General features: G+C 43.0%; 1 protein-coding gene across 6 annotated transcripts; it reads left to right on the forward strand.

Annotated features, from left to right (window-relative positions):
• Positions 1-245: 245 nt before the first annotated feature.
• Positions 246-21,573, forward strand: CFAP298 (cilia and flagella associated protein 298). 6 transcript variants are annotated; one of them, XM_056826072.1, is made up of 8 exons: positions 246-387; positions 710-910; positions 9,542-9,709; positions 11,100-11,167; positions 11,931-12,089; positions 18,275-18,406; positions 20,077-20,172; positions 21,161-21,573. In XM_056826072.1, exons 2-8 carry the CDS (start codon positions 772-774, stop codon positions 21,464-21,466), a joined length of 1,068 nt encoding a protein of 355 aa, XP_056682050.1. In that variant the 5' UTR covers positions 246-387; positions 710-771; the 3' UTR covers positions 21,467-21,573. The 6 variants fall into 6 exon arrangements, with proteins under 6 accessions (XP_056682050.1, XP_001366216.1, XP_056682049.1 ...); XM_001366179.5 differs by lacking the exon at positions 21,161-21,573 and adding an exon at positions 20,465-20,731 and having other exon boundaries at positions 247-387; XM_056826071.1 differs by having other exon boundaries at positions 274-559.
• Positions 21,574-27,596: the final 6,023 nt, after the last annotated feature.

A 27,596-nucleotide genomic window follows, 5' to 3' on the forward strand; every position in this document is an offset into this window, starting at 1 on the left:
GAGGCAGTGTGTTTCTGTACTGAGTTTCGAACTCAAGCCTTCCGGGCTTCAAACCCAACAATCGGCCTTGCTCCCACTCATCGACGGGAACTTTTCCAAAAGCGCCCCATTCCCCCCACCCCCCCTCAAAGCCAGGGGCACAGAAAGTCCTTCCATAGACGAAAAGAGCGACTTCCGAGAGCCACGGCGGGGCCAGGAAGGAGAGATAGGGGTTGGGAGAAGGGGGGTGGGGTGGGGAGGCGCGAGGCTGCCGTTGCGTGTCGTCACTTCCGCGATCGGGAAGGGGGCGGGGCGTCGCGTCGCGTCGCGTCTTTTCTCCACCCTTCTCTTTGGTGGCTGTTCAGAGTAAACGAGAGGGCTCCCGGTATCGGAGACTTCCAAGTGGTGGTAACAGTTCTCGGGGCTTCCACGGCTCCAGCAGCACTTGGGAAGACGGAGGGAGGGTTTCCCCAGAGCTGACGCAGCCCCGGCCGGGCCCAGCGAGGTCCGGTTTCTCCCATTCCCTCGCTATCCCAGGACGTTTGTTGGATTCGGTCGCCCCTAGCAACCGATAGTTCTTGTAAGGGGCGGGGTGTTTTCCTGCACTCCACTAGTTTCCTTTACCAAGCTCTCCCACCGCAGACCCCGTCTCCAAGACTTTGACTCCCTTTGACCCCAGAATCGAAGCCAGGCCTTGCCTTAACTTCTCCGCTGTTCTTGTTTCCCGTAGTGCCGCCGAGCTGCGCGTGCGCCGTGCACTCCGGGACGGTTCCGGAGTCCCCTTGGGCGGGGATGGTTTATCTCCACGTGAAGCGGGGCGATGAAAGCCAATTTCTGCTGCAGGCGCCTGGGAGCACCCCGATCGGGGAACTCACCCAGCAGGTCACCAAGATCTACAATGGGAGGCTCAAGGTGGAGCGCATTTGTTCAGGTACCCGAGTCATTAAAGACAGGCTCGCTCCTGGAGCCCACCGAGGTAGGGCCTTCATCCCCACGCAGAGCCAGCATTTGCCAGTTGTGTTGTTCCCAGAACAAGAATGCAGAGCCGGCCCCCAGGTCGGCAAGTTTGGGGTTCGGTCTCAATCTCCGACACATACAGGCCCCTCAGAATGTTAGAAGATCATTAGGGTGTGAGGGAATACTGCTTACAGGGAGCTCCCTGCAACAATCGAATAATAAATGGGGGGGGGGTATATACACACACACATACATACATATAGATAGACAAAGTATGTATATATATGTATATTTTAAAATAAAGAAATACAGACTTTTATTTAGATCTCTATAGATACTTCCTCCACCCCCCCACAAAATGAATAAAGAGTTCAGGCCTTGGAGGCTGCTTCCAGACCTGCTTCTTGACACGTACATACCAGTTTTGTAAATAGAAATGAGAATCAAAATGAGTTGGCATCTCCCTGAGACTGCAGATTACAGATGAGCTGCCAAACTGCCTTGTAGAAAGGAGTTTCCACATCCTATATAGAGTTAACTGTTACCTCTCAACCACAAAACTACTACATTGGTGAAGACTCAGTTCATTTCACCAGGCATTTATGAAATACCTACTGTGGCCTGGGCCAGGTGCTAAGGAAACAAAGAAAAACAAGAAAAAACTGTCCCAACTCTCCAGAATTTATAGCCTCCAGAAAGGAAATGATGCATACTCATTTATACAAATATGCTTTTTGTGAATAGAGCGCTTACATTGGCGAGGTAGGAGGACAAAAAAGTCTTAGATGGGAGCTTACAGTTGAGCTGGGCCTTGAAGGAAACTAGGGATTCCAAGAAGCAAAGATGAGGAGGAAGAACTTCCCAGACTCAGGAGACATCTTTTGTAGAGATAGGAAATGGAATATTGTGCTAGGGCAATAGTTAATTGGCCACGTTCACATTCTGCCCCCAGACACTTATCTATGCTTGGGCAAGTCACTTTCTGACTGGTAGATGAAGGTAGGATCCTAGGTAAATTTATCTAGATCATCAGAGCATTTACAGTCTTTCATAGTATAGATGACAGATGGATTTGGAAGTGTTCAAACGGGCAGGCCAGAAGAATTTAATACTACCTTGGAAGCATATCTCCAATGGAGTGCCTGCTCCTGAGATTTGTGCTTGGCTCATCGCCGTTAACCATCTCTAATTCTAATGTGGATAAAAAGATAGATGACATTTCTGGAAATTTTCAGGTGACAAAGCTGTTGGGTCACAATGTAAAAAGAAATCTAGACACAATGGAGCCCTAAGAGGAAAGGAGTAAACAAGTGATATTCTAAAGCACAGGCGTGACAGAATGTTGCTTTTTGCACTCCAATTTCTCCTTTAAACTTCTAGGATCAAATACAGACTCCCTGCTTAGCATGTCAAGATGTTCACAACCTGGATTTAACCAACTTTTCCTGTATTATCATTCATAACTCTTCTTCCTCTACACAGCAGTCTAGCCAAAGTGGTGGTCTTCTTGTAGTCTTCATAGATAACACTCTATCTCCTACCTTCCGGTCTCTGCATTTGCTGTCCTCATCTTCCCTCTGACTGTTAAAATCCCTGGTTTCCTTTGAAGCTCAAGCAGCACTTTCAGCTCATGCCTTTGCTGTGTATTTACTTTGTAAACAGTACATGTAGGTGTTATGACAACCAAGCTCCTTAAAAGAATGGACTGTTAAGTGTTTGTCTTTGTATCCCCAGCTCCTAGCACAGTGCCTGGAATGTGATGATTGCTTACTAAGTGCTTGTTTAATTAAATTGAATAGAATCAAAACTCTCTGGGCATGATTCAACCAACTATAGATAACACTATTCAAACCATATTTTTCCATCTGATGTCATGACAGACTTGAGTTCAATAGCTTGCTGAATCATGTTGTCTCTCTGTCTCAGTTTTCTCCCCTTGCCAATTCTTTATTCAACTGGCAAACTGGTTTTCCTAAAGCCTAGGCATGATTATATTTCTCCTCTTGTCTAACTAAATAAACCCAAGTGGCTTCCTCTTAAATCTAGGACCAATATCAAATTCTTTGTTTGGTATTCACACTCTTCACAACATGCCCCCTTCCTACTTTCTAATCTTCTTACATTTTATTCCCCTCCATGCATGCAAAGATACAGCTATACTACTTGTATTCAATAATTAATTACAGTGCTGTGCCTTTATACAGTTGTCCCCTGACCCTGGAATATTTTACCTTCTCACTTCAACCTCCAGGAATTGACATCTTCCTTCAAGATTCAGCTCAAGCATGACTTCTGCCTGAGGCCTTTCCTATTCCTCTTTGCTGCTATACTTACCTTCCTTCTGGTCTCTCTATATTTTGTATATACATGACTCTAGTAGGTTTGAAATTGCTAGTGAAAAAGAAGTTAAGGAATCTCAGATTTGGGTTGGAAGAGACCTTAAAAGCTATCTAGTCCAATCCATACAAGAATTCATTCCATGTCCTACCTGAAAACTAAATAACCATCTTTGCTTAAAAAATTCCAGTGAGAGGGGACAGCTAGGTATCTCAGTGGATGGAGAGCCAGTCCTAGAGACGGGAGGTCCTGGGTTCAGATGTGACCTCAGACACTTCCCAGCTGTGTGACCCTGGGCAAGTCACTTGACCCCCATTGCCTAGCCCTTACCACTCTTCTGCCTTGGAACCAATACACAGTATTGACTCCAAGATGGAAGGTAAGGGTTAAAAAAAATTGCAGTGAGAGAAAAACCTACTGTTTCTTGAGACAGCCCACATCATTCTAGATAGCTCTTAGAGTTATATTAGGCCCAAATGTATCATTATAATTTCCATTTGGAGACTGGCTGGTTCCTGGGACCAAAGAGAATGGGCATAATCCCTTTTCTAATGACAGTCCTTCATATATTTGATGATACTTGTCTTCTAAACAGTTGATCATCATCTCTGCTTTATTCTCAGATCTACTTATCCAGCCCTAATCTCTCTGCTGACCTCCAGATTCAAATCTCCAACACCCTATTAGATATCTAGAGCTTGATGTCCAGTAGACACATCAATTTTAACATGTTCAAAACGAAACTCATCATCTTTTCCCCTGAACCTTCCCTTCCAAACTTCCCTGCTACACCTTTTCCTAGTCATCCAGGCTCATAGCCCAAGTTATCCTCAACTCCCTTGTCTCTCATCCCCTATTGCCAAGGCCTATAAATTTTACCTTTGTAACAGCTCTCAGACATGCCCTATTCTCTTCTCTGACCCACAACTATACCAGTATCCTTCCATAGCATTCATTTTCATGAGAATGAAGAAAAGTAGATGGTATGAAAGATGTCTAAAAGATCCTGCCTGGACATCTCCATCCAGATGCACCAAAGGCACCTCATGCTCAACATATCTAGAACAGAATTTATCTTCCTCAAATTCACCTCCTCCAGAATTCCCCCAAACACTACCATCTTTCCAGCTCTTTAGTTTTACAACCTGTCGTCCTCATATCCTTTCTTCCTTAGTCCATATATACTACAGAGTTTGGTCTTGTCAATATGTTCCCCGTGAACCTTGGTTTAGGAGGTATAACATAGATTCCCATCAGTCTAAAGGTAGATTTTGTTCTGGTGGACATTTTTATTAACATCTTGGATGACGGCAGAAAGGGCCCTAGTTTAAGGACTAGAAGGAAGTATGAGATCATAGATAGAGAAAGGATGTTGGATGACAGACCAACTGCCTCATTTTATAAACCTACAGAATCTAAGTGACTTGCCCAGAAATATTCAGAGTTAGTGATGGGACTAACCTTCAAATCCAAGGCCTCTGACTCCCTAGCTTATGCACTCGCTGTCCCCTAGATGTCACATAGCTAATTGGCTGACAGGCTTCACTCTGTATAAGCTCGGTAGCCCCAGATCCTACTGTTTGATTTCTCCTTTTTTGTTAGTGTTACTCCCATTGTCCAGGTTTCCTCCCTCAGCAACTTTATTAACCCCTGCCTTGCCTCTTCCCTCCCATCTCCTCCACCAGTTTCTAATCTGATGCCAAGACCTGCCACAGAATTTCCGAGTTGGAAAGCAACTTAAACGTTATTCCAACTTTTACGCTGAATAGACATCTCCCTAACTTCCAAACAAATGAATGGATGAAAAAACATTTTAATCACTCGTATACATGCAGAGCTTTGTGCTGAGGGTTACAAATAGAAAAGTAAGAATCCCTTCTCTCAAGGAACTTGCCTTCCACAGGAGGAACACAGCTCGGAGATTTCAGCCTTGTACAAATCAGATGAAAATACTCAGAAAATATAGCAGCAGAGCAGATGATAATACGTCTTCTAAGTGGTCACCTAGCCTCCACTCAAAGATTTCCATCATGGGCACTCACTGCCTTATCAGGTAGTCTGTTTCACTTTTGAACAGATGTCATTATTTTCACCTTTTATGTGGAGTCGAAATCTTCCTCTTTGCAACTTCTAATTATTCCTAGTTCTTTCTTCATCAGTTATATCTTGAGTCTACCATCCTCCAGAATAAACATTCTTCCTTTCCTCAACTGATTATACTTCTCTAGCAGCTTTTACATCTGTTTCCTCCTTTATATTTACACAATAACTATTCTAGTTCCAGCTCACATCTCTTTTTTTTCTGGGCTATTATAATAGCCTCCAAACTCATCTTCTTGCCTACAATCTGTCCTCCCTCTCCAGTCAATTATTCACATTGCATTGGGAAAGTTATTCAGACAGCATTATTATTATTATTATTATTATTCAGACATGCCCCTTCACTGCCAAAACAAAATACGTATTTCTTATTCATGATCAGGCTCCACAGTCTACCTTTCTAGCTCTAAGCTACTGTTCTCCTTCACACAGTCTATTTTGTGGGCAGCTGTCTTGCTTCGTGCCCCTTGTTCTGACCATTACCTTTCTAGCCTCTGTGCCTTTGCTTTTTTCTTTCATTTTGGGTGAAAAATCTGCACATCAGTTTGGCATTCTTTTGCTATGTGATTTTTTTTCTTATTTTTTACTGCTCTTCACTTTTGTAAATTAAAGGTTCACACCTGAGCGAATTGAATTTGGGGTTCATCTGTACTGGTGCCCTTTAGTTTCCTTGATTTCAAAAATTCTGGGAACTTCTTCCACAGTTTCCTGAAACAGTCATCATGCTCTCTTAAATGTTTCTGGGGACTCCACTAAGTCTCAGGATCTGTCTTTGACCTCTGTCTTCTAGTACCATCATCTTTGTTTGACAAGCTTTCAAGTATCCATTAAGTTGGGGGCAGCTAGGTGACTCAGTGGATTGAGAGCTAGGCCCAGAGATCTTGGGTTCAAATGTGGCCTCAGACACTTCCAAGCTGTGTGACCCTGGGCAAGTCACTTAACCCCCATTGCCTAGCCCTTACCATTCCTCTGCCTTGGAACCAATACACAGTGTTGATTCTAAGATAGAAGGTAAGGGCTGTTTGTTGTTTTGCCACATGTGCCATTTTGCCTTTTTGTACAACAGTTCTCTTTACTAAACCCAGTTTTATTTATATCTTCCACAAATATTTCTGACTCAGCTTTCATTGTCCTTATATTTTGTTCCTTCTTCACTAATGTCAGCTTTTTCCTTTCTTCAGTGTGTTTCTTATCAAGGTTACGTTCTACCATTGTTTCAGGATCCATGGTTTGATTTTGTTCCTTTCGCACTTCCATAAGGATTTTTAAATCTTTATTTATTTTGTTGGAGTATTTTTACTTTGTTGATTTATTTGAATATTCATTTTCCTTGCCTGTGAGGTGATTTTCTTTTGAAGTTTGTGTCTTCTTAAGAGTTTCTATTGTTTTTGAGAGGGATAATTGAGAGCTGGTCTGGCTCACCTCTTTCCCATTGCCATCTTAGTTGATAGTCTCTCTTTACATTTCTAATAGCATTTTGGTGCTATTAGGTAATGTAGTCATTCTTTTTTGTATTTCTCATGTTCCTCCCTGTATAGCCATTATTTATGTATACATTTTCCCCCTCTGTATTATGTTTTCAGTTCCTTGAGAAGAGAATTATCATATCTATACTTTTCATCAGTTACTTTAAAAAGTGACTTACATATAGTATGTATATAATAAATATTTGTTGTATTGTTGAACTAGAATCAAGTGAATGAAAGAGAAACAGATTACAATTCATTATAAAGAAAAGCTGTAATGATTGGAACTGTTAAAAATTAAAGCTAACAAGCTGCAATTAATTCCCTGTTATGAAGTATTCAGGCAGGAGCTGGATATTATCAAGGATATTCCAGCATCTGCTGGTGGGTGGTTAGATGAAATGACCTTTACATTCTCATCCAACTTTAGCATTCTAAAAAAAAGAACATGAAAAAGGCATTCACAGGCTAATATACTAGAAAGAACTCTTTACTAGGAGTTTAGGGAACTTGATTCCAGCCCTAGTTCAGCCATTTCTTAGCCTTGTAATTTAGACATATCTCTTATACTCATTGAACCTTAAATTTTTTTTCTTTTGTAAAATGCTGAATACTTCATAGTGTTAAAATTATTTGTGGTTGGACTTTGAATATATTTATATTAGGTGGTCATCAGGGATTTAATTTCTAAGAACCAAAATGAATTACTAAAGTAAATGGAATTTATGGTTGCCACGGGCAAGGTTCAGCCTCACTCGCTACTCCAGGGGTTCCCGACAGGTGGCGAACGATCAGTCAAAAAAATAACAAATGGAAGACAGCTTAATCATTACAGCCATGGGACTACTTTGCCATCCCCAGGCTTTATGTTTATTTTTATACCCATTTTCTTGGCACACAGATACATGACCTAATATACATGTCTAAATGGAAATAATTGGAAAAATGATACATTAACTTTTTTTTTAACCCCTACCTTCCATCTTGGAGTCAATACTGTGTATCGGCTCCAAGGCAGAAGAGTGGTAAGGGCTAGGCAATGGGGGTTAAGTGACTTGCCCAGGATCACACAGCTAGGAAGTGTCTGATGCCAGATTTGAACCTAGGACCTCCCATCTCTAGGCCTGATACATTAACTTTTAACAAATCACTTGATTAGCATTCTATATTCTTGTATTGTGAACAAAGGTTCCACACAAGACAAATGATTCTGTCATAGGTGGCTTAATTTTCTCATTACCCTGTGAGGAGTTTTGAGCTTACAATCAAGGAAATTTACTTATTAAAAGTAATCAATCATAAGTTCTTAAAAGACAATTCAACAATCATACCATTGAGTTTGAGGGGTACTGGGAACACAACTCATATTTTATATTAGACTGATCATTTTTCAGGGTTTACTAGGGAATTGCCCACTGGCAAGTTACTAGTTTATGAAGTCGAGTCACTGAGGCATGTTGAAGCTTAGTGTACCTGTACTTTTTGTATGGGCCTTTATGATTGATTTGTGTGTTGGCTTCATTAGAATAAATTTCTGTGAGTGGGAAAGTTCTGGGCTTGGCTTGTAGTGCAGTTTTGCTGGGAATTATGTACCTAAATAAAAGTTAACCTATGATGGTCTTTGGGATTGGGTTTGAAGGTCTGAACTTTTGGTGATGTTTTAGAGAATTAGGGTACAGGTATTTTGCTCTTGCATTATTACTTCTGAGACTAGGGGGAATAGTAATCATGTCAATTCCAAAGGTAAGGGATATTGATGAGAAAGGTTATGCAAAGGAGACTGAGTGGGCAATCACATCTTGCCAAGGACCACTCGGTGGCCTCCTTAGCTACCACACGTGACTCTGTCAAGGCGTCGTGGCCTAATGGCTCCCAGCATATGGTAGTTTATTTACAATAGAAGGAAGATATTAAGGAATGAGAGAGAGAGAAAAACTCTGGCTTCTAAGAATTTCTAAGTCCCCAGCCAGGGGAAGAGAGTCTCAAGAAGATGGGCCTTACCTGGAGGCCTCACACCTCCAGAAAGGTGGGGTCACTAAGTCGACTTTTCGTTCACCAACGGTAACAGCCTAAAAGAAGTCTGGGTGTCGGTCTTTCAGTCAGTGCCTGAAATAACCGAACAAATGTCCATCTTCCCTTCAGCTCTGAGGGACTGATCCTTCACTCTAAGCCCAGGTGACTGACTGTCTTCTTCAGTCTTTTTCCCCCTCTATTTAAAGGCCTTTTTCTCTTGTGTCATGTCTTCTAAATTTTCACGTCTACCAATCACAGCAGATGCTTTTCTCCAGGACTGCCCATTCTTTAGTTCTCACCTTTTTTGGTTAGATTTTATCTTTTGGGGTTACTTAAATCCTCTTTTGTTAAGTTCACTTTTTGTAGTTACTTAACACCTTTTAGTAGTTAAAATCTAAAAATAGATTGTAGCTTACAATTCTAGTTTCACTATAAAGGAAGAGCAAAGTATCTTCATTGTTACAATCCGGAGATTACACTTTTATCTTCACAATAAAGAAAGGGCTAAGTATCTTTATTGTTAAAATCGGGAGATAGTTAAATCCAATCTTCACAATAGTGTTACTGTGGGAGCCAAATGAAACTATATCTTAAAGTTCTTTTGGTAACTATGTTATTTAGATATGTAATGGTGATGATAATATAACTGAAATATATTTTCTAATTTTCTCTTTTGTCCATATTTCAAGAAATGGAAGAACTAGCAGAACATGGAATATTTTTACCACCTAATATGCAAGGACTAACAGATGAACAAATTGAGGAGCTGAAATTAAAAGATGAATGGGCTGAAAAATGTATGCCAAGTGGGGGTTCAGTGTTTAAGAAGGACGAAATTGGACGAAGAAACGGTCATGGTAATCAAGCAATAAATAACTTTTTTCTTCTATGTAACTGAGTAAGTTTGGTCAATGTTGATAATAGAAAATGTAATATTTCATTATTTTTTATTTGAAAATGATCTCAACATTTCAACACAAATTTATAAGCACAAACTTAATTTTATATGTTCCTATCTTAAGACGCCAGTATGGTAATACACAGAGGATTAGATAAGTGAAGCTCAGACATTCTTAATATTGTATAACAGCTATATCTTAAATATAGTATGGGACAATATTTAGTGGAAAAATTTTGAGGTTCAAATTCTGTCAGGGTTTCAGAAGTGCATATTTGTTTAAATGGCCTCTTGATATGTACAGAAATAGGAAGAAGAATGCAATTATATTTAATCCCTCTTTATTGTGAGGAGCCATATCTCCCATATCTCTTTATAGAGAATGACTCATTAACTTTAATCATCTCTGGGATTTGGTTGTCCTCTTAACATATGAGAGGTGGAGTCTTAAAATTGTAAACTACCAATTAGATTATAATTTCTTTATCCAAAGTAGACCCTCATGTAAAAATTAAATTTAGAAAAATGTCAACCACTCAAATAATTGTTTTGTATGCTTGGGGGTACCCAAAAATATTGTGTACTATGAAGGCTATGAAAGGTGAAGGTACAGGCCCTTTAAAGAAATTGCAACCTAAAATGACCTTTTAAAACTGGTGATCACAGAAGCATTTCAGTTCATTTTACATTTATTAAGTGCACTATTGAGTGCAAGACATCGTGTTGCACCAAGGTGATCCAAAGGTGTGAATGAAGAATGATCTCTGTTCACAAGGGCATCCTGCTGGAAGGTGCCATAGTTTCCACACTGTTATAAACTTGCTCTGTGTTCAGAGTTAGGTAGTGTTCTCCAGAGCAAAAGAGTTAGTTAAATTCAGAAAGAATAGTAGGAAAAGCCAGCTTAATAACTCGTTTTTCAGGAGGGATTATTTTAACTTAGCTGCCAGCTTTTGACATAAAATGACAAGTCACAAATATTGATGAAATATATGAGGTTTCAACTTGTTTTTCTCTTGTCCCTTGTTTTCTCAACTGAAAATTTAAAACTTTCTTTCAGCATGATTCCATGCTGAAATTCTGACTATTCTCCCAGGTCCTTTTTTTCAAGCCTGTACACTCTTCCACATCATTGCTTCTCAGACTTTGTCTTTTTTGCAGAAAGTTATATAGCTGTGAAGAGATCCTGTCCCTACCCAGCCATTTAACCTATCTACTGCCTTTAATGTAACACCTTCTTGAATCCATTACTAAAATTCACTACCTATCATTAAACTTTTTACCAGATTGCCACAAAGTATACAGCATATTTAAAACTTCTCTTAAAATCTTATTATCACTTCTCTTTTAAGCTCCAGATGAAAAAATGATGCAAGTTTTGAAGAAGACTGTAGAAGAAGCTAAAGCATTAATATCTAAGGTAATGTCACATTTTGCTCCCAGAGTTATAGGAAGCCCCATCTTTTGGATTTTTCTGCTTTTTACAAAGCATTGGAAGTATGAGAAATGATAAGAGTTGATGATCTGAGTACAAATTGAAGTATTTCTTTCACTTTCTTTGCCTTTCTTCCTTTTTTCCCCTGTATTGTGGATAATGTGGAAATATATTTTGCATGACTTTAACTGTATAATAGGCATCACATTTCTTACCTTCTCATTGGATTGGGGAAGGGATACAGGGAGGGAGAGAATTTGGAATGGAAAAAATCCAAGACATGTTTGGGATGCTCTCTAGCCTACACTTTTTAGACTTTAAACTGTTTTTCACTTATCCTCCAACCCCTACAGTTTAGAGATACTTCTGTTACTTTTGGTAAACTATGTAACAACAGGTTAGTGTAGTTCACGAGTGAGACAAATATGCGTTAATACATATTTTTTCTTAATTACTTAAAATAAGCATAATTATGTTTTAATATCCATAGCTTAGTATTATGAATGCTTAAGCTTAATTAGATTGTTTTATTGAGGGAAATATATTCATCTTAATATCAGTGTGAATTTGTTTTTCAGTTGACAAACATGGGTAATTTGAGAATTGGAGGGAAGAAGTTAAAAAGATTTTATTCCTCCAATGGAGTTCTTTTTTAGCCATTTGTCTTTACTTTTAAATACAAACTGTAACCAAAATATAAGAGTTGTTGTTATAGAATGCTTAAGTAATAGTGCTTGCTCAATTGTAGAAACAAGTGCAAGCTAATGTATGTGTTACTATGGAGATGGTGAAAGATGCACTCGACCAGCTTCGAGGAGCTGTGATGATTGTTTATCCAATGGGATTGCCACCATATGATCCAGTTAGAATGGAATTTGAGAATAAAGAAGATTTGTCAGGAACTCAGGTATGTAGCAATCATCTGAGATGGATTTATTCATCTTGAAAAAGGGAATGGAGTTATTTACAATATATAAGGGCTAAAGTATGCTTTATGCATTTTTTATAATCCACACTTGAAAGGGTATTAAAAGTCTATCACTTTGACTTCTGAAGTATAGGATATATAGACTAGAAAGTCTCAGTGCAGTCTGAAGCTTTGGTGAATCTTAATAATTATTTACGTAATTCTAATTTAGTACTTTCCGAAAGCTTCAAACTGCCCTGAAACTTTTGGGATAGCTTTTATATGTGATCAGAAGCAATTTAGTACAGTGAGAACACATTCTATTTCATTAAACAAACATTTAGTAAATATCTTTTTATGCACAGTGGAATCTAGTAAGAGATTTGAAGATGCTTGGAATCTAGTAAGAGAAATGATGTGTACAAATAGCTATAATACAACTTAAGATGTGATAAGTTTGTAAGAGTTCTAACATGTATAGTAGAATCTGTAATGAGGTTAGAGGAAACTACTTCCAGTTGAGGAAATCAGGAAAACCTTTACAGGCGTGACATCTGAACTAGGTCTTGAGAAATGGATTAGATTTCAGGAGCCAGAGACAGGGTAAAAGGAGGGCAGTTGAAGCTGAAAGGATCTTTTGAACAAACGAATGAAGATGGAATTGTGTATGTTTAGAGAAGATCAACCTGTCCAGTTTAACTGTAGGATAGAGGAGTGGCACAATGTGTAAGTATGGCCAGTTTGGACTATAGAGAGCAACTGAAAATTTTTGAGCAGGGAATTGAACGATTTGATCAGAACTATGCATTCATCACATTGCTCATCAATCTCTGGCAGCAATGTATAAAAAAGATTAAAGGCCAAGAATAGGCTAGGCAAGAGACCCCGAATGTTTGATTGTGGTACCTTTGGGAATAGAAAGAGGGGACCTAAAAAGCCATAAATGACTAAGATCTTTAGGACCTTATGACTAGCTTGGTATGTAGGGGACAAAAAAGAATCATCACAATAATTTCAAAGTTTGAAGCTTGTGTAAACTAGGAGACTGTTGGTACAGTTAACCAAAATGAGAAATTCAGGAGGAAGGGAAGAGATCATAAAATAGGATCTTGAAAAAAATAGCTAGACATAAAAAAAATGGAAGTGTCATTATGAAGGAGGAGGAATTAGAGGTAAATAGAGAAACAGAATAAAACCAGAAAGGGAACAGTTTCAACAAGGAAAATGTAGCCACCATTGTTAGATAGCTACTAATTGATTAAAGAAATTGAAAAAAAAAGCCATTGAAATTTACCATTTAATATTTATTGATGACTTTGAAAGGAAAGCTGTAGTAGGAACATAAACCATATTATTTAGGATAGAAGGCAATATAGGCTACATTTTCTAGGAATTTGCCTCTGAACAGGAATAAGAGAATATAGAAATCATCAGGGACTGAGGGCATAAATAGTGAGAAGTCAGCCTAGGAAAGAAAGTACTTTTATTTCTGTGAAACAGGAAAAAACAAAGAGAAGATGAGTGAAAGATACTGAAATTGTTTTTACTTGTTAAGGGTAAAAATAGGGGAGGTTTAAGACTGCAATATTCTCAAGTAAAGTTAGAAACAAGCTCATTTACTGAGAGTTAAAAGGTGAACTTTGGGCCAAGATATCTATCTAAACAGAGGCACAATGCCCACCTCTTATATACCTACTCCAGCAAAATCCTGAAATTCTCACCTGGTTGATCATCAAGAATTCCAATAAGAAACCACATTGAGTGATTTCTTCTCTCTGGAGCTGCACAGAAAACTGGCCAGACAATTTTCAGATAAAGAAATCAAAACTATTAATAAGCACATAAAAAAGTATTCTCAATCTCTTATAATCAGAGGAATGCAAATCAAAACAACTCTGAGGTATCACCTCACACCCAGCAGATTGGCTAACATGACAGCTATGGAAAGTAATGAATGCTGGAGGGGATGTGGCAAAGTTGGGACATTAATTCATTGCTGGTGGAGTTGTGAATTGATCCAACCATTCTGGAGGGCAATTTGGAACTATGCCCAAAGGGCGACAAAAGAATATCTACCCTTTGACCCAGCCATAGCACTGCTGGGTTTGTACCCCAAAGAGATAATGGACAAAAAGACTTGTACAAAAATATTCATAGCTGCGCTCTTTGTGGTGACCAAAAATTGGAAAATGAGGGGATGCCCTTCAATAGGGGAATGGCTGAACGCATTGTGGTATCTGTTGGTGCTCAAAGGAATAATAAAGTGGAGGAATTCCATGTAAACTGAAACGACCCCCAGGAATTGTTACAGAGCTAAAGAAGCAGAACCAGGAAAACATTGTACACAGAGACTGATACACTGTGGTAAATTCAAATGTAATGGACTTCTCTACTAGCAGCAATGCAATGATCCAGAACTATTTGGAGGGATATATGAGAAAGAATGTTATCTACATCCAGAGGAAGAACTGTGGGAAAAGAAACACAGGAAAAAACCAACCGCTTGATCACATGGGTCGGTGGGATCACAGGGTCCACTGGGAAAGTGGACTCTGAAAGATCACCCCAGTGCAAATATTAATAATGAGGAAATAGGTCTTGATCAATGGCACATGTTAAACACAGTGGAATTGTGCATCAGATATAGGAGGGGGGTGAGAGGAGGGGAGGGAAAGAACATGAGTCTTGTAACCATGGAAAATTATTCTAAATCACATAATTAAATAAAAATTAAAAAAAAAAAACATTTTTTAAAAAAAGAAAGAAAACTGGCCAGAAATCCATGAGAAGTAGGAAAAGTTCCTGCCAGAAATCTGTAAGGCTTTGTGTCCAAAGGAAGCACCAAAGTGGTCAGAAGTTCCCAGGTTTGCAGAAACCCACATTGGATTTCTTAGAAATCACCAAGAGGAGGAGGGACAGCGTCAGGTGACCAGCTTTCTCTAGCAGCAGGTCCTCCGGACTCATGTACAGAACCAAGAGGGAAGAGGGAAACTTCCATTGTTTCATCAGGCCCTGCCGGCTCCCAAAAGGAGGACAGAAGTTGGGAAGGAACACTTTGCACGGGAATGGCACATTCGGGCTCCTCGGAAAGACGGTTGCCTTGAAATGCCCCGTCCTGTGTCGAGGGGAGACAGAGAAAGACAAGGCGGAGGAGCCCCAACTCCCAGGAAGCAAGAGGCTCCAAGCCTTCACCAAGCACCAAGCACGGCAGGGCACAACCCACGGGCGGGGGACAGATCTTCCTCAGCTTGGAGGCTCACACATCCCTGGGTGAGGAGACAGGAGCGAACTTTCTCGAATCTGGTATCTCACATCCGTTTTGCAGGTGATCCTCTCTCTCGTCAAGACCCCGACTCCCTGTGGCCAGAGGTCCAGGAGCTACGTCTGGCTATTTTCCCCTTCAGACGAGTTTCCATCACTCGTTCCATAATTTTCCTCCATCGCCTCCCAGTACTCTCCCCACCTTGACAGGTCAATGGAGAGGAGACACCCGACGGTGACCAGGACGGGAACATTGAAGCAAAAATTTAAAAAAAAAAAAAAATCATCATAATTAAGTAAACTAAGAAACAGAAATAAAACCACCGGAAGGCCAAGTGAAGGGAAGTGAAATGAAATGAAATGAAATGGAGCGATGGACACAGTAAGAAGACTGAGATATCAGGGTGCCCACATGTGGGAGTCTGACAACACTTGGGCCTGCTGGTCGACCTTGAGGGGAAAAAGAAGAAAAGAGGATGGATTAAAAGAAACACAAACACCCTACCAGAACCACCCCCCAGTAAAATAAAACAGCAGAAATCAAAAAAAAAAAAAAAAAAAAAAAAAAAAAAAAAAAAGAAATCACCAAGAGGAGCAATAACCAGTCTGGGTTTTGACAGTTCTCAGACCAGGACAGGCCAGATGCCCAGGGGCTCTGACTTTCCCTGGGACTCTATCCTAAGGTGCCAGAGAAGGCCCTAAAAATCCAATACTTAGAATCTCTTAAGATTCTTGAGGGAGAAGAGGAGGTGGCTATCTTTGCGAGGTGAGATCAGTGTAGAAACAAGGAAAGGACCAAGCAGGAGCAATCACCCACATGGCAATGGAACCCGGCCCAGGAACAAAACCCCAACTTGGGAAAATAAAGTTGGAGAAGGAGGTTAATCAGAAAAGGCTTGTATATAAAAATATTAGATCTAGAGATGCATCAAAATCTAGCCTAGATGGAGCAAATAACTCCCGTAAACACTGCAGATACTCAAAGACAAAAAAAATTTTTTTCATCAAGAACTACATGAAGAAATAAAATGAGATAAAAATGAAATAAAAGCTGTGGAGGAAAGGAGCAAAATCATAAACTGCTTAGAAGAGCAAGGAGCAAACTACCCAAGAAGCAGACTCCCTGAAAACTATGAGAAAGTAGATAAGAGCTGAATGAAAAATGGCCTAGTAACAGTGAAGGCTCAACTGGAGTTAAGTGGCATGAACTAACCATAAAATGGTTTCATGATTCCTTCCAGCAATGCTTGACAGCCTGGGATTAGGACCAGAGAAAGTAGTAGAGTTACCCTTGGGTAGCAATAAGGGAAAATTAAAGGGGAGAGGGCGATGCTGCTAGGAAGATTACTGAAATGGTTGGCTAGTGTCTCAAGCTGCTTTGGGGGATGAGAGGGATAATGGACTGAAAAATTGGCAGAGTCAAGGATTTGGAGCCTGGGAATGGGATTAGTACGATAGACGTGAAAAGTTAGAAGAAATTTGAGAGTTTGAAGTTTTGAATTTTGGGCCCTATTAAGGAAAAGGTCAACAGTATATCAGAGCTAGTGAGTGGTCGACAGGTATTACAACTGATCTTCTTATGGTTGGAAAATCGAATGGATGGTGAAGGTCTAATATTGGTCCTCTACAGCTCACTATCATGTCAGCTTCCTATAGGGAATGAGCTTTGGGAGCCTTTCTCTCCTCTTAACAACACAGCATGGATTGTATAATATCCCAGAATTATCCCTGACTCCTCAAAGACTCAGAATCCTGGGGGAAGGGGGAGTATCAGGCAGGGTTGCTGCTGTCTGGTGAGATGGGCGTCCTGGTGTCTAAAGAAGATTTAGAGCCCATGTACTAGATGGGTAATGCTGGGCAAATCCCAACCTCATTTGCCTAGCCCTTGCCCTTCTGTCTTGGAGTTAGTACTGTGACAGAAAATAAGGATTTAAAAAAGGGGGGGGGGGGGACCAACTCAGATCCTTTATGCCTGAAGGGGCAAAAAGTCTGGTATTAATGTTCTCTCTGTGTCATAGCCTAAAAGACTGCAAGACAAAAATAATAATTCCCATTTATGTGGGCCTTTGAGGTTTACAAAACACTTTTAACAATGAACCTGTGGGTAGAGAGTACAATTAGCCCCATTTTATAGATGAGAAAACCAAGGCTCAGAGAAGCACAGTAAATTGCCCAGGATTGTGCAGTTAGCACGTGTCAGGGCTAGGAGCTGAGCCAAACTCACTCTCTCTCACACTTACAATCTCTCTGTCTCTGTCTGTCTGTCTGTCTCTCCCTCCCCAGATGCCTTTTCCTTCTTTCCTTCCTTTCTGTCTCCAGGCTTGGTGCTCTATTCCACCTAGCTGCCCCTGAATCTTTTCTTAAAAGTCAATATTTTTTGCTCTCCACAGCCAAGAAGGAATTGTTGGAGTCCAAAGCGGATCAAAGCCTGCCATCTTGCACTTTCTTTCCTTCATGTGATTTTTATTGTTTGTGTGATATGTATCTTCTATCATGACATGAGCAATATGGAAATATGTATTGCATGAAAGCATTGATAATACCTGTATCAGACTATATACTGCCTGGGGTTGGGGAGGGACAGGGAGAGAGAAAATTTGAATCATAAAATGTCAGAAAACAATTGTCAAAAGTTGTTAAACATGTAATTTAAAATAGTTCCTTTTTTTAAAGTTAAAATTGTTCTTGTCTTCAGTTACCTTCAGCTCCTCCCAGAGCGTAGTGGTCCAGAACAAAGAATTCAAAAAGACAAAACAAAAAACATTTTAGCAAAACCCGCCAACGTATCAGCTGAGTCTGAGAGTTCCCTAACCATGGCCTTCATGTCTGCCCAAAACCCCAAACACCAGAGGAGCAGGTATACTTTTTCATCTCTTCCTTAAAGTTAAATTTGGCTTAAAGGGGATTTTTTATATTCATTACAGGCTGGGCTCCAGATCATTAATGAATCAGAGGCACAAATATGGTGGGCAGCAAAGGAGTTAAAAAGAACTCAGAAACTTTCAGACTATGTGGGGAAAAATGAGAAAACTAAAATCATTGTCAAGCTTCAACAAGTAAGTATTTATGTTTAATTTTTCTTTATTTATATCTTTATAACTAGATCCTGTTTTTTCATTTTCTAACTAGTGAAAAGTTATAGTAAATTTAAGATATTTAAATTAGCAATATAAACATTATCTTTTTATAGACCCAAGTCTCAAAGTAAATAAATCTACATAAAGATATCTCTTATGCTTACCAACAGAGGTAGAAAAGGAAAGTATAAAACTATCTTTGAGGTTTTTTTAATGCAAATGTTACATTTTTTAAAATGATGTAGGAAAATAAAATTGTCATTTAAAATAGAAATTACAGGGGGCAGCTGGGTTCTTCAGTGGATTGAGAGCCAGGCCTAGAGACAGGAGGTCCTAAGTTCAAATCTGGCCCCAGACACTTCCTAGCTGTGTGACCCTGGGAAAGTCACTTGACCCCCATTGCCTAGCCCTGACCACTCTTCTTTCATGGAACTGGTACTTAGTGTCTATTCTAAGACAGATGGGTAAGAATTTTTTTAAAAAAGAAAGAAAATTGTTAAACTGATTAAAATTGTCAATTCAGAAGGAGACTGCTTCCCATGTGCTCCAGACTCCCAAAGTAGATTAATATGTTCCTAGTCTGATAGAGATGGGAGGGACTACAGGGCGCTAAATCCCAAAGGAGAAACGTGACTCATGTCTTGGGAAGAGTGACTTTCCATGATAGGAAAAGAGGCAGCTCAGTGTGATGGGAAGAGCTGCATTTGGAGGCAGGAAGTCAGCGATCTCTGGGGTCCTTGTCATCTTTAAAAAATCGTTGATCCTAGACAGGAGGTCCTGGGTTCAAATCTGACTTCAGAAACTTTCTGTCTCTGTGACCCTTCGGCAAGTCACTTAACCCCCACTGCCTGGCCCTTACCACTCTTCTGCCTTAGAAACTCTAGTTAGAAATTGATTATAAGATGGAAAGTAAAGGATTTAAAAAACAAACCAACTTGGATCCTATGCATTTTCAACCTTCCCTAAAGAGGTAGGTTGCCAAAGCCCTCTAATACTGCAGGGCTGATCCCTGCAATGACTTCAGCTTAATTGTTCTATTTCAGGACAGCGCCGACTGCCAGAGTTGGTGATTTCCTAAAGAACCCAAAAATCTTGGGGCTCCGAAGAGACCGTAGGCACACTTGTCCAGACCTCTCATTTTACAGGTGGACATCTTGAGGCCCACCGAAGGGAAGAAGCCTCTTCAAGGGGACAGAGTGGGACTCGAATTCAGCTCTGATTCTAAATCCGAATGTTCGTACCATACTGACCTACCGACCCAGTGGCTTTTGGAGCCATTTAATGATTCTTTGCTCCACTTTACCACGTAGCCGTCTTAAGATTTATTTTATAAAGGATATTAAGAAGTAGAATATGTGATTATTCAGGAAATATGATTAGTCACTCTCAGGATTCCAGGTCATTGACAAGATAGAGGGAAAAGAGATGGGCTAATAGGCACCAGCGACAACAGAGGGACCACCCAAGTACTGCACTGTGAAAAGCTCGAGGTGGGGAAGGGCCTCTGCGTGTGGGGAGGGCGGATGGGAGCATGTGAACAAGGATCACAGAAACGGCGCGTTTCCACCCATCTCCGAGGTCTCAAAGCCATTGAAGTAGAAGCCAATAATGCTTTAATGTGCACTTTACCCTTCTCTGTATTTCAACAGAAGGGCCAAGGAGCTCCAGCCCGGGAGCCTGTTATCAGCAATGAAGAACAAAAACAAATGATGCTGTATTATTACAAAAGGCAGGAGGAGCTCAAGGTAACCCAAAGTAGGCTGATTCTCTTCAGTTCTAGGAAGGGGAGGGGAGAGGAAGCAGTGTGCCTGGGGAGAAGGTGGGTCTGATTCAGAACACTGAAGAAGGGGGAAGCCCCAGGGACCCAAAGTATCTTCCTTTGCTTATGAGCCTCCCCTTTTACCTCTCCCAGAAGTCTTTGAATGTGAAATCGTCAGCCTTAGAGGGAACACTTAAGTGCCTCTTTTTAAAATTCATTCTTATATTTTATTATGCACTTTCCTAAAATACTTCAAGTAAAAGCAAGCTTTTTTCCAGAAATTAGAAGAAAATGATGATGATTCCTGTCTAGATTCTACGTGGGCAGACAACACTGCTTTAAAGAAACATTTTCATGGTGTAAAAGACATAAAATGGAGACCAAGATGAACATTCTGTATTGAGCTGCTGTTATTTTTAAGAATTAACTGGTCTTCGTTTTAATAAAAGCTCTGTGACAGAAATTTAGATTTCAAGTTGTTTAGTTTAAATAGAATTTAAATATGAATTATTTTATAATTTATGAATAATAAATCTTTAAATTCACGTTTTGGCTGTTTTCTAAATTTTTCTAAACAAAGCTTAAGGAACATCTTTATAACATTACATTATCCTGGTTTTACAGTTTATTTAGCATCCTCACCTGTTCAATAGGTTATTCTTGAATGATCAGTTCATTCAAGAATTTGGGGGTCCTGGGTTCAAATTTGACTTCAGACACTTTCTGTCTCTGTGACCCTTTGGCAAGTCACTTAACCCCCATTGCCTAGCCCTTAGCACTCTTCTGCCCTGGAACCAATATATAATATTGATTCTAAGGTGGAAGGTAGGGGTTTAAAAAAAATAGAATTTTGGCTTTTGTTTTATCACGTAAATTGTTTTTTTCCCCCATTTCTACATTTTTTTATTTGGAAATGTTCATGTCAGTGCAGTGTTAACTGGATTTCAGAGACTCTAAATATCTGTTTATTATAGAACAAGAGACCTAGAAATTATTTACATGATGAAACAAAAGCCAAACATGTATTGGATTGGGAGATGGACAAATTAGGCCGAACCTCGAGGAAGAGGCTTCCCAGGAAAAGGGAACAGCACGAGCAGTCGCCGCAGCCAGGGGAAAAGTCGGGGGAAGAGAAAGAAGTGCGCACGTGCTTACTGCAGTATCTGGCATGGCAGAGCGGTCACGTGGAGAGAGGAAGGCCCGGCTCTGAATCCAGCTGCTGGCACACACCGGCTGGCCCTGGGTCAGAGCTCTCAGCAGATCCAAGATGGGCTTCTTAGCCGTCGTATGTCAGAACCACTTCTGCCCTGTGAGCCTTTTCTTAGGGTTCTCAAGTGGATATGATGCGCAGGAAGCCAATTAAAATAAAAAGGTGCATTTTTGTAAAGCCTAATTTCCAAGAAAGTGGCCGCCTGGTCGTAGAGGGATTCCCTCCTTCGGTCATTCCTGCACCGGCCCGCCCTATCTATCCTGGCCCTGGCCTGCCTCATGTAACGGAGCTTGTCCGTGCCAAGCATCCTCCTCGTGTGACCAGGGAAGCGTCCAGACCCCTAAAGAGGTCTCGGCGGGGATGAAGCCAGGCGGGGCTCGGAGCGTGTCATGACGTCGCTGGACCTCATTCCACACGTCCTGGTGGCCCTCCGACCTTTCGGGCAAGGTTGTCTGTTCAGATCTCTTCTTGGGAGGATTGGGGGTGGGGGGGAATCCCCGCCTCGGCACAGCTGCCAAACGTGGTGGACCAGCTCGGCTGGCTTCCGGTGACTTCCAGGATCCCATGCACAATCCTCACAACTTCCGGCCCGCCCCGCAGGCCCTCGTCAGCTCCCCGACTTGAAGTACTTCAAGCCCCTCCTCCAGGAGCCTGAGGAGGGGCCTCCATGCCAGGCTTTGTTCAATGACAGCGATGCAGACTCGGCGCCTAAAGGGAGAGCCACCAATGGGCGACCAATGAGAAGGGACCTCAGAGGGAGCCACTAAGCCCGAAGAGGCCGGGAAAGGCTTGAGGAAAGCTGGGGGGGGTGAAGAGGAAGCGCCTCGGTGTTTCCAGCCAGAGAAAATGCTCTCCGTGGGGAGGCGGAGGCGGAGGCTCTGGCTCACCAGCAGCCAGGAGGCCAGGAAGACCAGAGAGGCCGGAGGGCTATACAAGACACCGAACACCCCGGCTTTCGCCACGGAGCGGGGGAGCCGAATGAGTGGGATGTCGGGGCGTGATGGAACTTCCTGGATGGCATCGGCCGAGGCTCGCCCACGGCAGGGAGACGTTCGGTGGCCCGGGGAACACTGTCGCGGCTGGGGGAGCCTGACGGCCAGCCACTCAGAGGGGGCGGCTCAGCCCGGGAGCCGGCAAGCGCCTGAGCTTGCTGCTCCCTGCCAGGTTCTTCCCGCCCGAGACTAAAAATGTCCAAATGAACGAGGTCTGTGCCACACAAATGAAAAGCTAACTTGGAGAACGTGCAGGATTGATGGCCTCACTGGGGCACTTGCCTGATGGATGCTAGCTGACCGCCTGCCATCCGGGGCCGTTGGTTGGGTTTCTAGTTCTTTAACAGAAATTCCTACAGAGACGGCCAACAGCAAGAATGCGGGTCAGAACTGGGCGGCAAGCGCCGTCCAACCCACCACAGAAAGGCAGAAAGCCCCGCCCTCAGCGAGTGCATTCCGGGGACCTCGAGGAGACAGAACATGCGTGTCATTGGGGACAGCCATGTTCCTGCAAAGTAGCCCAGAACCCGCCTTCCCTGCCCCCCCTTTGGATGTGTGCATGCTAGAACCAGCCTTCCCTGCCCCCCCTTTGAATGTGTGCGTGCTAGAACCAGCCTTCCCTGCCCCCCTCTGAATGTGTGCGTGCTAGAACCAGCCTTCCCTGCCCCCCTCTGAATGTGTGTGTGCTAGAACCAGCCTTCCCTGCCCCCCTCTGAATGTGTGCGTGCTAGAACCAGCCTTCCCTGCCCCCCTCTGAATGTGTGTGTGCTAGAACCAGCCTTCCCTGCCCCCCTCTGAATGTGTGTGTGCTAGAACCAGCCTTCCCTGCCCCCCTCTGAATGTGTGCATGCTAGAACCAGCCTTCCCTGCCCCCCTCTGAATGTGTGTGTGCTAGAACCAGCCTTCCCTGCCCCCCTCTGAATGTGTGTGTGCTAGAACCAGCCTTCCCTGCCCCCCTCTGAATGTGTGTGTGCTAGAACCAGCCTTCCCTGCCCCCCTCTGAATGTGTGTGTGCTAGAACCAGCCTTCCCTGCCCCCCTCTGAATGTGTGCGTGCTAGAACCAGCCTTCCCTGCCCCCCCTTGGATGTGTGCTGCACTAGAACCAGCCTTCCCTGCCCCCCTCTGAATGTGTGCGTGCTAGAACCAGCCTTCCCTGCCCCCCTCTGAATGTGTGTGTGCTAGAACCAGCCTTCCCTGCCCCCCTCTGAATGTGTGTGTGCTAGAACCAGCCTTCCCTGCCCCCCTCTGAATGTGTGCTGCACTAGAACCAGCCTTCCCTGCCCCCCCTTGGATGTGTGCTGCACTAGAACCAGCCTTCCCTGCCCCCCCTTGGATGTGTGCTGCACTAGAACCAGCCTTCCCTGCCCCCCCTTGGATGTGTGCTGCACTAGAACCAGCCTTCCCTGCCCCCCCTTGGATGTGTGCTGCACTAGAACCAGCCTTCCCTGCCCCCCCTTTGGATGTGTGCTGCGCCGGACCACCCAAAGGAAGCGGGCTGCCTCGTGATTCCAGCGAATATTCCGCGTTGCCAGAGAAGACAGAGCAGAGCACCCAGAAGCCCAGAACCTGCCCGTTTTGCAGCTTGAACCCTTCATCTATCTCAGTCTGTCGGCTTCCTTGTTTGGCTCCCTCGACATCGGGTGTGCTCTGGGGGCCCCGGAGCCGTTTGCACAAGCCGTGGAGGCCAGTCCTGCTCGCTGGGCCCCCGGTTGCATGTCTCAAGCCCGAAGATGGCACGATAAATGCCCGCACGAAGGGTCTTGTTTGCAGGGCACTTTTTCCGTCTCCCTGTGCCCAGGGGCCCATCCCAGCGCCGTCTCTGAGCCCAGTGAAATCCCCACAGCCTCACGTGACCGTAATGTCGTGTTTTGAGTTCCGCTTTCTGGTTATTCTGATGAGTTTGAGGAAAAAAGTCCGTAGTGAGTCATTAGGTTCGAAGACCAACATTTCTATAGTTCCAGTTTGCTAAATCAAAATTCGTAGCACAAACGTTATACTTGGCTTTATCTTGCAGCAGGAATTTTTTAATTCCCTACATGACATTGTTGTTCATGCTTCATTTTCTTTTCTTTTTCTTACTTCCCTTTTTTTACTGTTGGTACTAAGTATTGGTTCCAAGGCAGAAGAATAGTAAGGGTTACACAGTAAGGGTTAAGTGACTTGCCCAGGGTCACACAGCTGGGAAGTGTTGGAGGCCGAATTTGAACCCAGGACCTCTCGTCTCCAGGCCTGGCTTTCCTCCCACAGAGCCACTGAGTTGCCCTCATTCTTCACTTTCAAGGAGAGCCAACCGCATCATGAGGTGATTGACTTGCTTTGTGAATTGGCTTCAAAGGTGGAGTTGAACCAAGCTGTCAGCCTCTTTTCCAGTCGCGGGCGATGGCCCGAGACGCCCTGAATGGCCTGGACATCTCTTAAAAATAGTTTATTTCCCCAATTACACGGAGTGCCAATTTTCACCAGAATTTCCCAAAATGAGCCTGTGCTGGAAGGTCCACCACGGAAACAGAGTGGTGACAGCACGGCCTGGTCTGCCCCCAAACCACGCCCACCCTCCCTCCAGCCTGGGAGGTTTGCGCACGCTCGGGGGATCGGCCGCCCTCCTCGCCGAGGAGGCCTTTCGCTTACCCCCACCCTGGACGAGCCCACGCGCAGACGGCTTTAGCGCGGGAGGCCCTGTGCGCGCTGCGGCTTCTTGGAGCCACAGGTGAGAGCTGGCTGAGAAGCAGACCCCGAGGTGGCCTCGGCCGGCCGCACACCCGGTGCACGCACCCCTCCTCAAGTAGACCGAAGACATCCCAGAGGGCGAACCCTTGTGGATGGGGCACAGTTGTTTGTACCCCCAAGTAGGAAAGGCAGGATTATTACCAAAGTGCTAATCACTCATTGAATCATCACTCATCACGACGACAGCCTGTTTGTAATACTCCATTGCGCGCATCCGGCATAATTGCTCCGCCACGCCCACTTGCGACAACCGGAAGTAACACGCAGGTCCTTTTGCTCTGACTGGGTCTTACTGGCCTCCTTATTGATATTGTCGACCACATCTCAGGAGCCTCAGCCAAGGCTCCTCCCGGGAAGGATGCCGTCCCCCTCGGCACCCCCAGGTGGGGATGCCGCTGCTCCTCATCTTGCCACTTCCAGGCATTCCCCGTCCCTCTTCGCAGATGTGCCGGGTCTTCTCCTGCTTAAAGTTCCTTCCTTAGTCTGCCCAAGCTTGCATCACTCTGTGGCAGGGGAAGGCTCTGGCTGAAAGCTGGCCCGCTTGAGTGGGGCTCTGCCCACAGGGCAGCCTCCAATTGCTCCAGAAAACAGCTGGTCCTGGGATGTGAGAGACTGGCGGGGCAGCCTGGAGCCAACGCATCAATCCTCTTTTTAAAATCAATTATTCCTTCAATTAATAGGCAATTATGTTCTCTTCTGCCTTCCCCTCTGCTCCCCTGCACCCCGCCACCAAAAGATGGAAAAGAAAACCAAAACGCTTTGTAACAAATATGTAGTTGTCATGGCACACCAACTCCTCATTGGCCACATCTGAAACTGTGTATCTTATTCTATCATCACTTGCCAAGAATGTAGGCACGATTGATCATTATTCTTCTGAAGTCCTGATTGGTTTAATTATCCTTTTTTTAACCCTCACCTTCTGTCTTGAAATCAATATTTCAAGAAATCAATATGTGTATTGATTGAATCAATCTATGAAATCAATATGTGTATTAGCTCCATGGCAGAAGAGTGGTAAGGGCTAGGCCATGGGGGGTCAAGTGATTTATCCAGGGTCACACAGCTGGGAAGTGTCTGAGGCCAGATTTGAACCCAGGACCTCTCGTCTCTAGGCCTGGCTCTCCATCCACTGAGCACCCAGCTGCCCCCAGTTTAATGATCTTTTAAGTAAGCTTAAGCCTTCATGGTGAATTTCCATCTGTATAAAAAGGGCTTATTACATGGTTCCCAAACAGATAAGTATTAGATGTTGCTCCAACCAAAGGAGGCTTTTGCAGTGGTCCAGGTATTTCCTTTATTATCCTTCTTTGGCCTTGGTTATCGTATTAAAATTTTGTCTTGTTCTGGCCCCCCTTGGCTACCCCCACCCTTCTTTATATACTGTTTATAATTAGTACAAAGTGGCAATAGCAAGAAGTAAGATTACAAAGAAGAACCTGGAAGTCATGTACCAGCCACCCAAAGATCAGAGGAGCATAACGTGCAAACTGTATTAGATATTAACCAAAAATCATATCCTGATAATATGTGCCAAATCAGGGGAAGCCATTTCTAGTCTTTGCTGTTGTAATTTTAGGGTTGTGAACTAATCTAAATTAATTTGGTTGCCAGAGAAAATCCAAAATAAAATACCCAAGTCAGTTGGAAATTTATGGTGATTTTTAATTAATACAGAGGAAAGGAATTAAGGAGAAGGGAGAGAAGGAGGGTATAGGATTTCTCCCGCCTGGCCTATGCCAGGGGGAGTTCAAAGTCCTCCACCACGAGGACTTTAAAGAAGATTAGAGGCTTCTAAGAGGATAGTGTTTGGAAGGTAAAGGAGAAAGAATCAGCCTAAATTCCGAGAAAGCTCAGAGAAGATGCCTCATCTGAACTAGGTTACTAGGTTTCTTCCAGTATGGTATCAAGGAAAACTCACCGCTAACCCAGATAATAGCAGCCGCCACGCCAAGATGCCAAAATGCTCAGCATAACATGCTGCCACCAGCCACCTCTCCACCGCCAAAGAGGCTGGAGAGAGGAAGTGACATGAAATATATAGACGGTTTTTACTTCCCTTTCCTGCATCTCACATGTAACAATGGTAGCTTAAGCTTGACTTAGGACAGCCCAGGGAGTCTGTCAGTTGTTTCTGATTGGTCATTTGCTAGCACATGTCTGTCATAGGCCGTCCTTCTCAACACTTAATCCTTAAGTAGGGGTGTAGACATTCCTGATTTTGTTAGACTAAGTAGGGTGGAATAATCTAAGGTTCACACTATTGGGGCCTTTTAGTCCTATGATACATAAATCTCAACAAGTTCCAGAATGGCAATGGAACATCAAATAATGCTGGTGACTTTGAGATAATGTAGACATGTTCATTTTAAAGTTTGATCGACAACTATGAGATGTTTAAGGTATGTTAATGAGCTAACCCTGCAATGAGCCAGAGAAGAGTCTGTTCCCCCCCCCTCCCAAAATCCTATAAAAATGAG

Source organism: Monodelphis domestica, chromosome 4, assembly GCF_027887165.1.
Source record: "Monodelphis domestica isolate mMonDom1 chromosome 4, mMonDom1.pri, whole genome shotgun sequence".
In the NCBI taxonomy this organism is placed as follows: Eukaryota; Metazoa; Chordata; class Mammalia; order Didelphimorphia; family Didelphidae; genus Monodelphis; species Monodelphis domestica.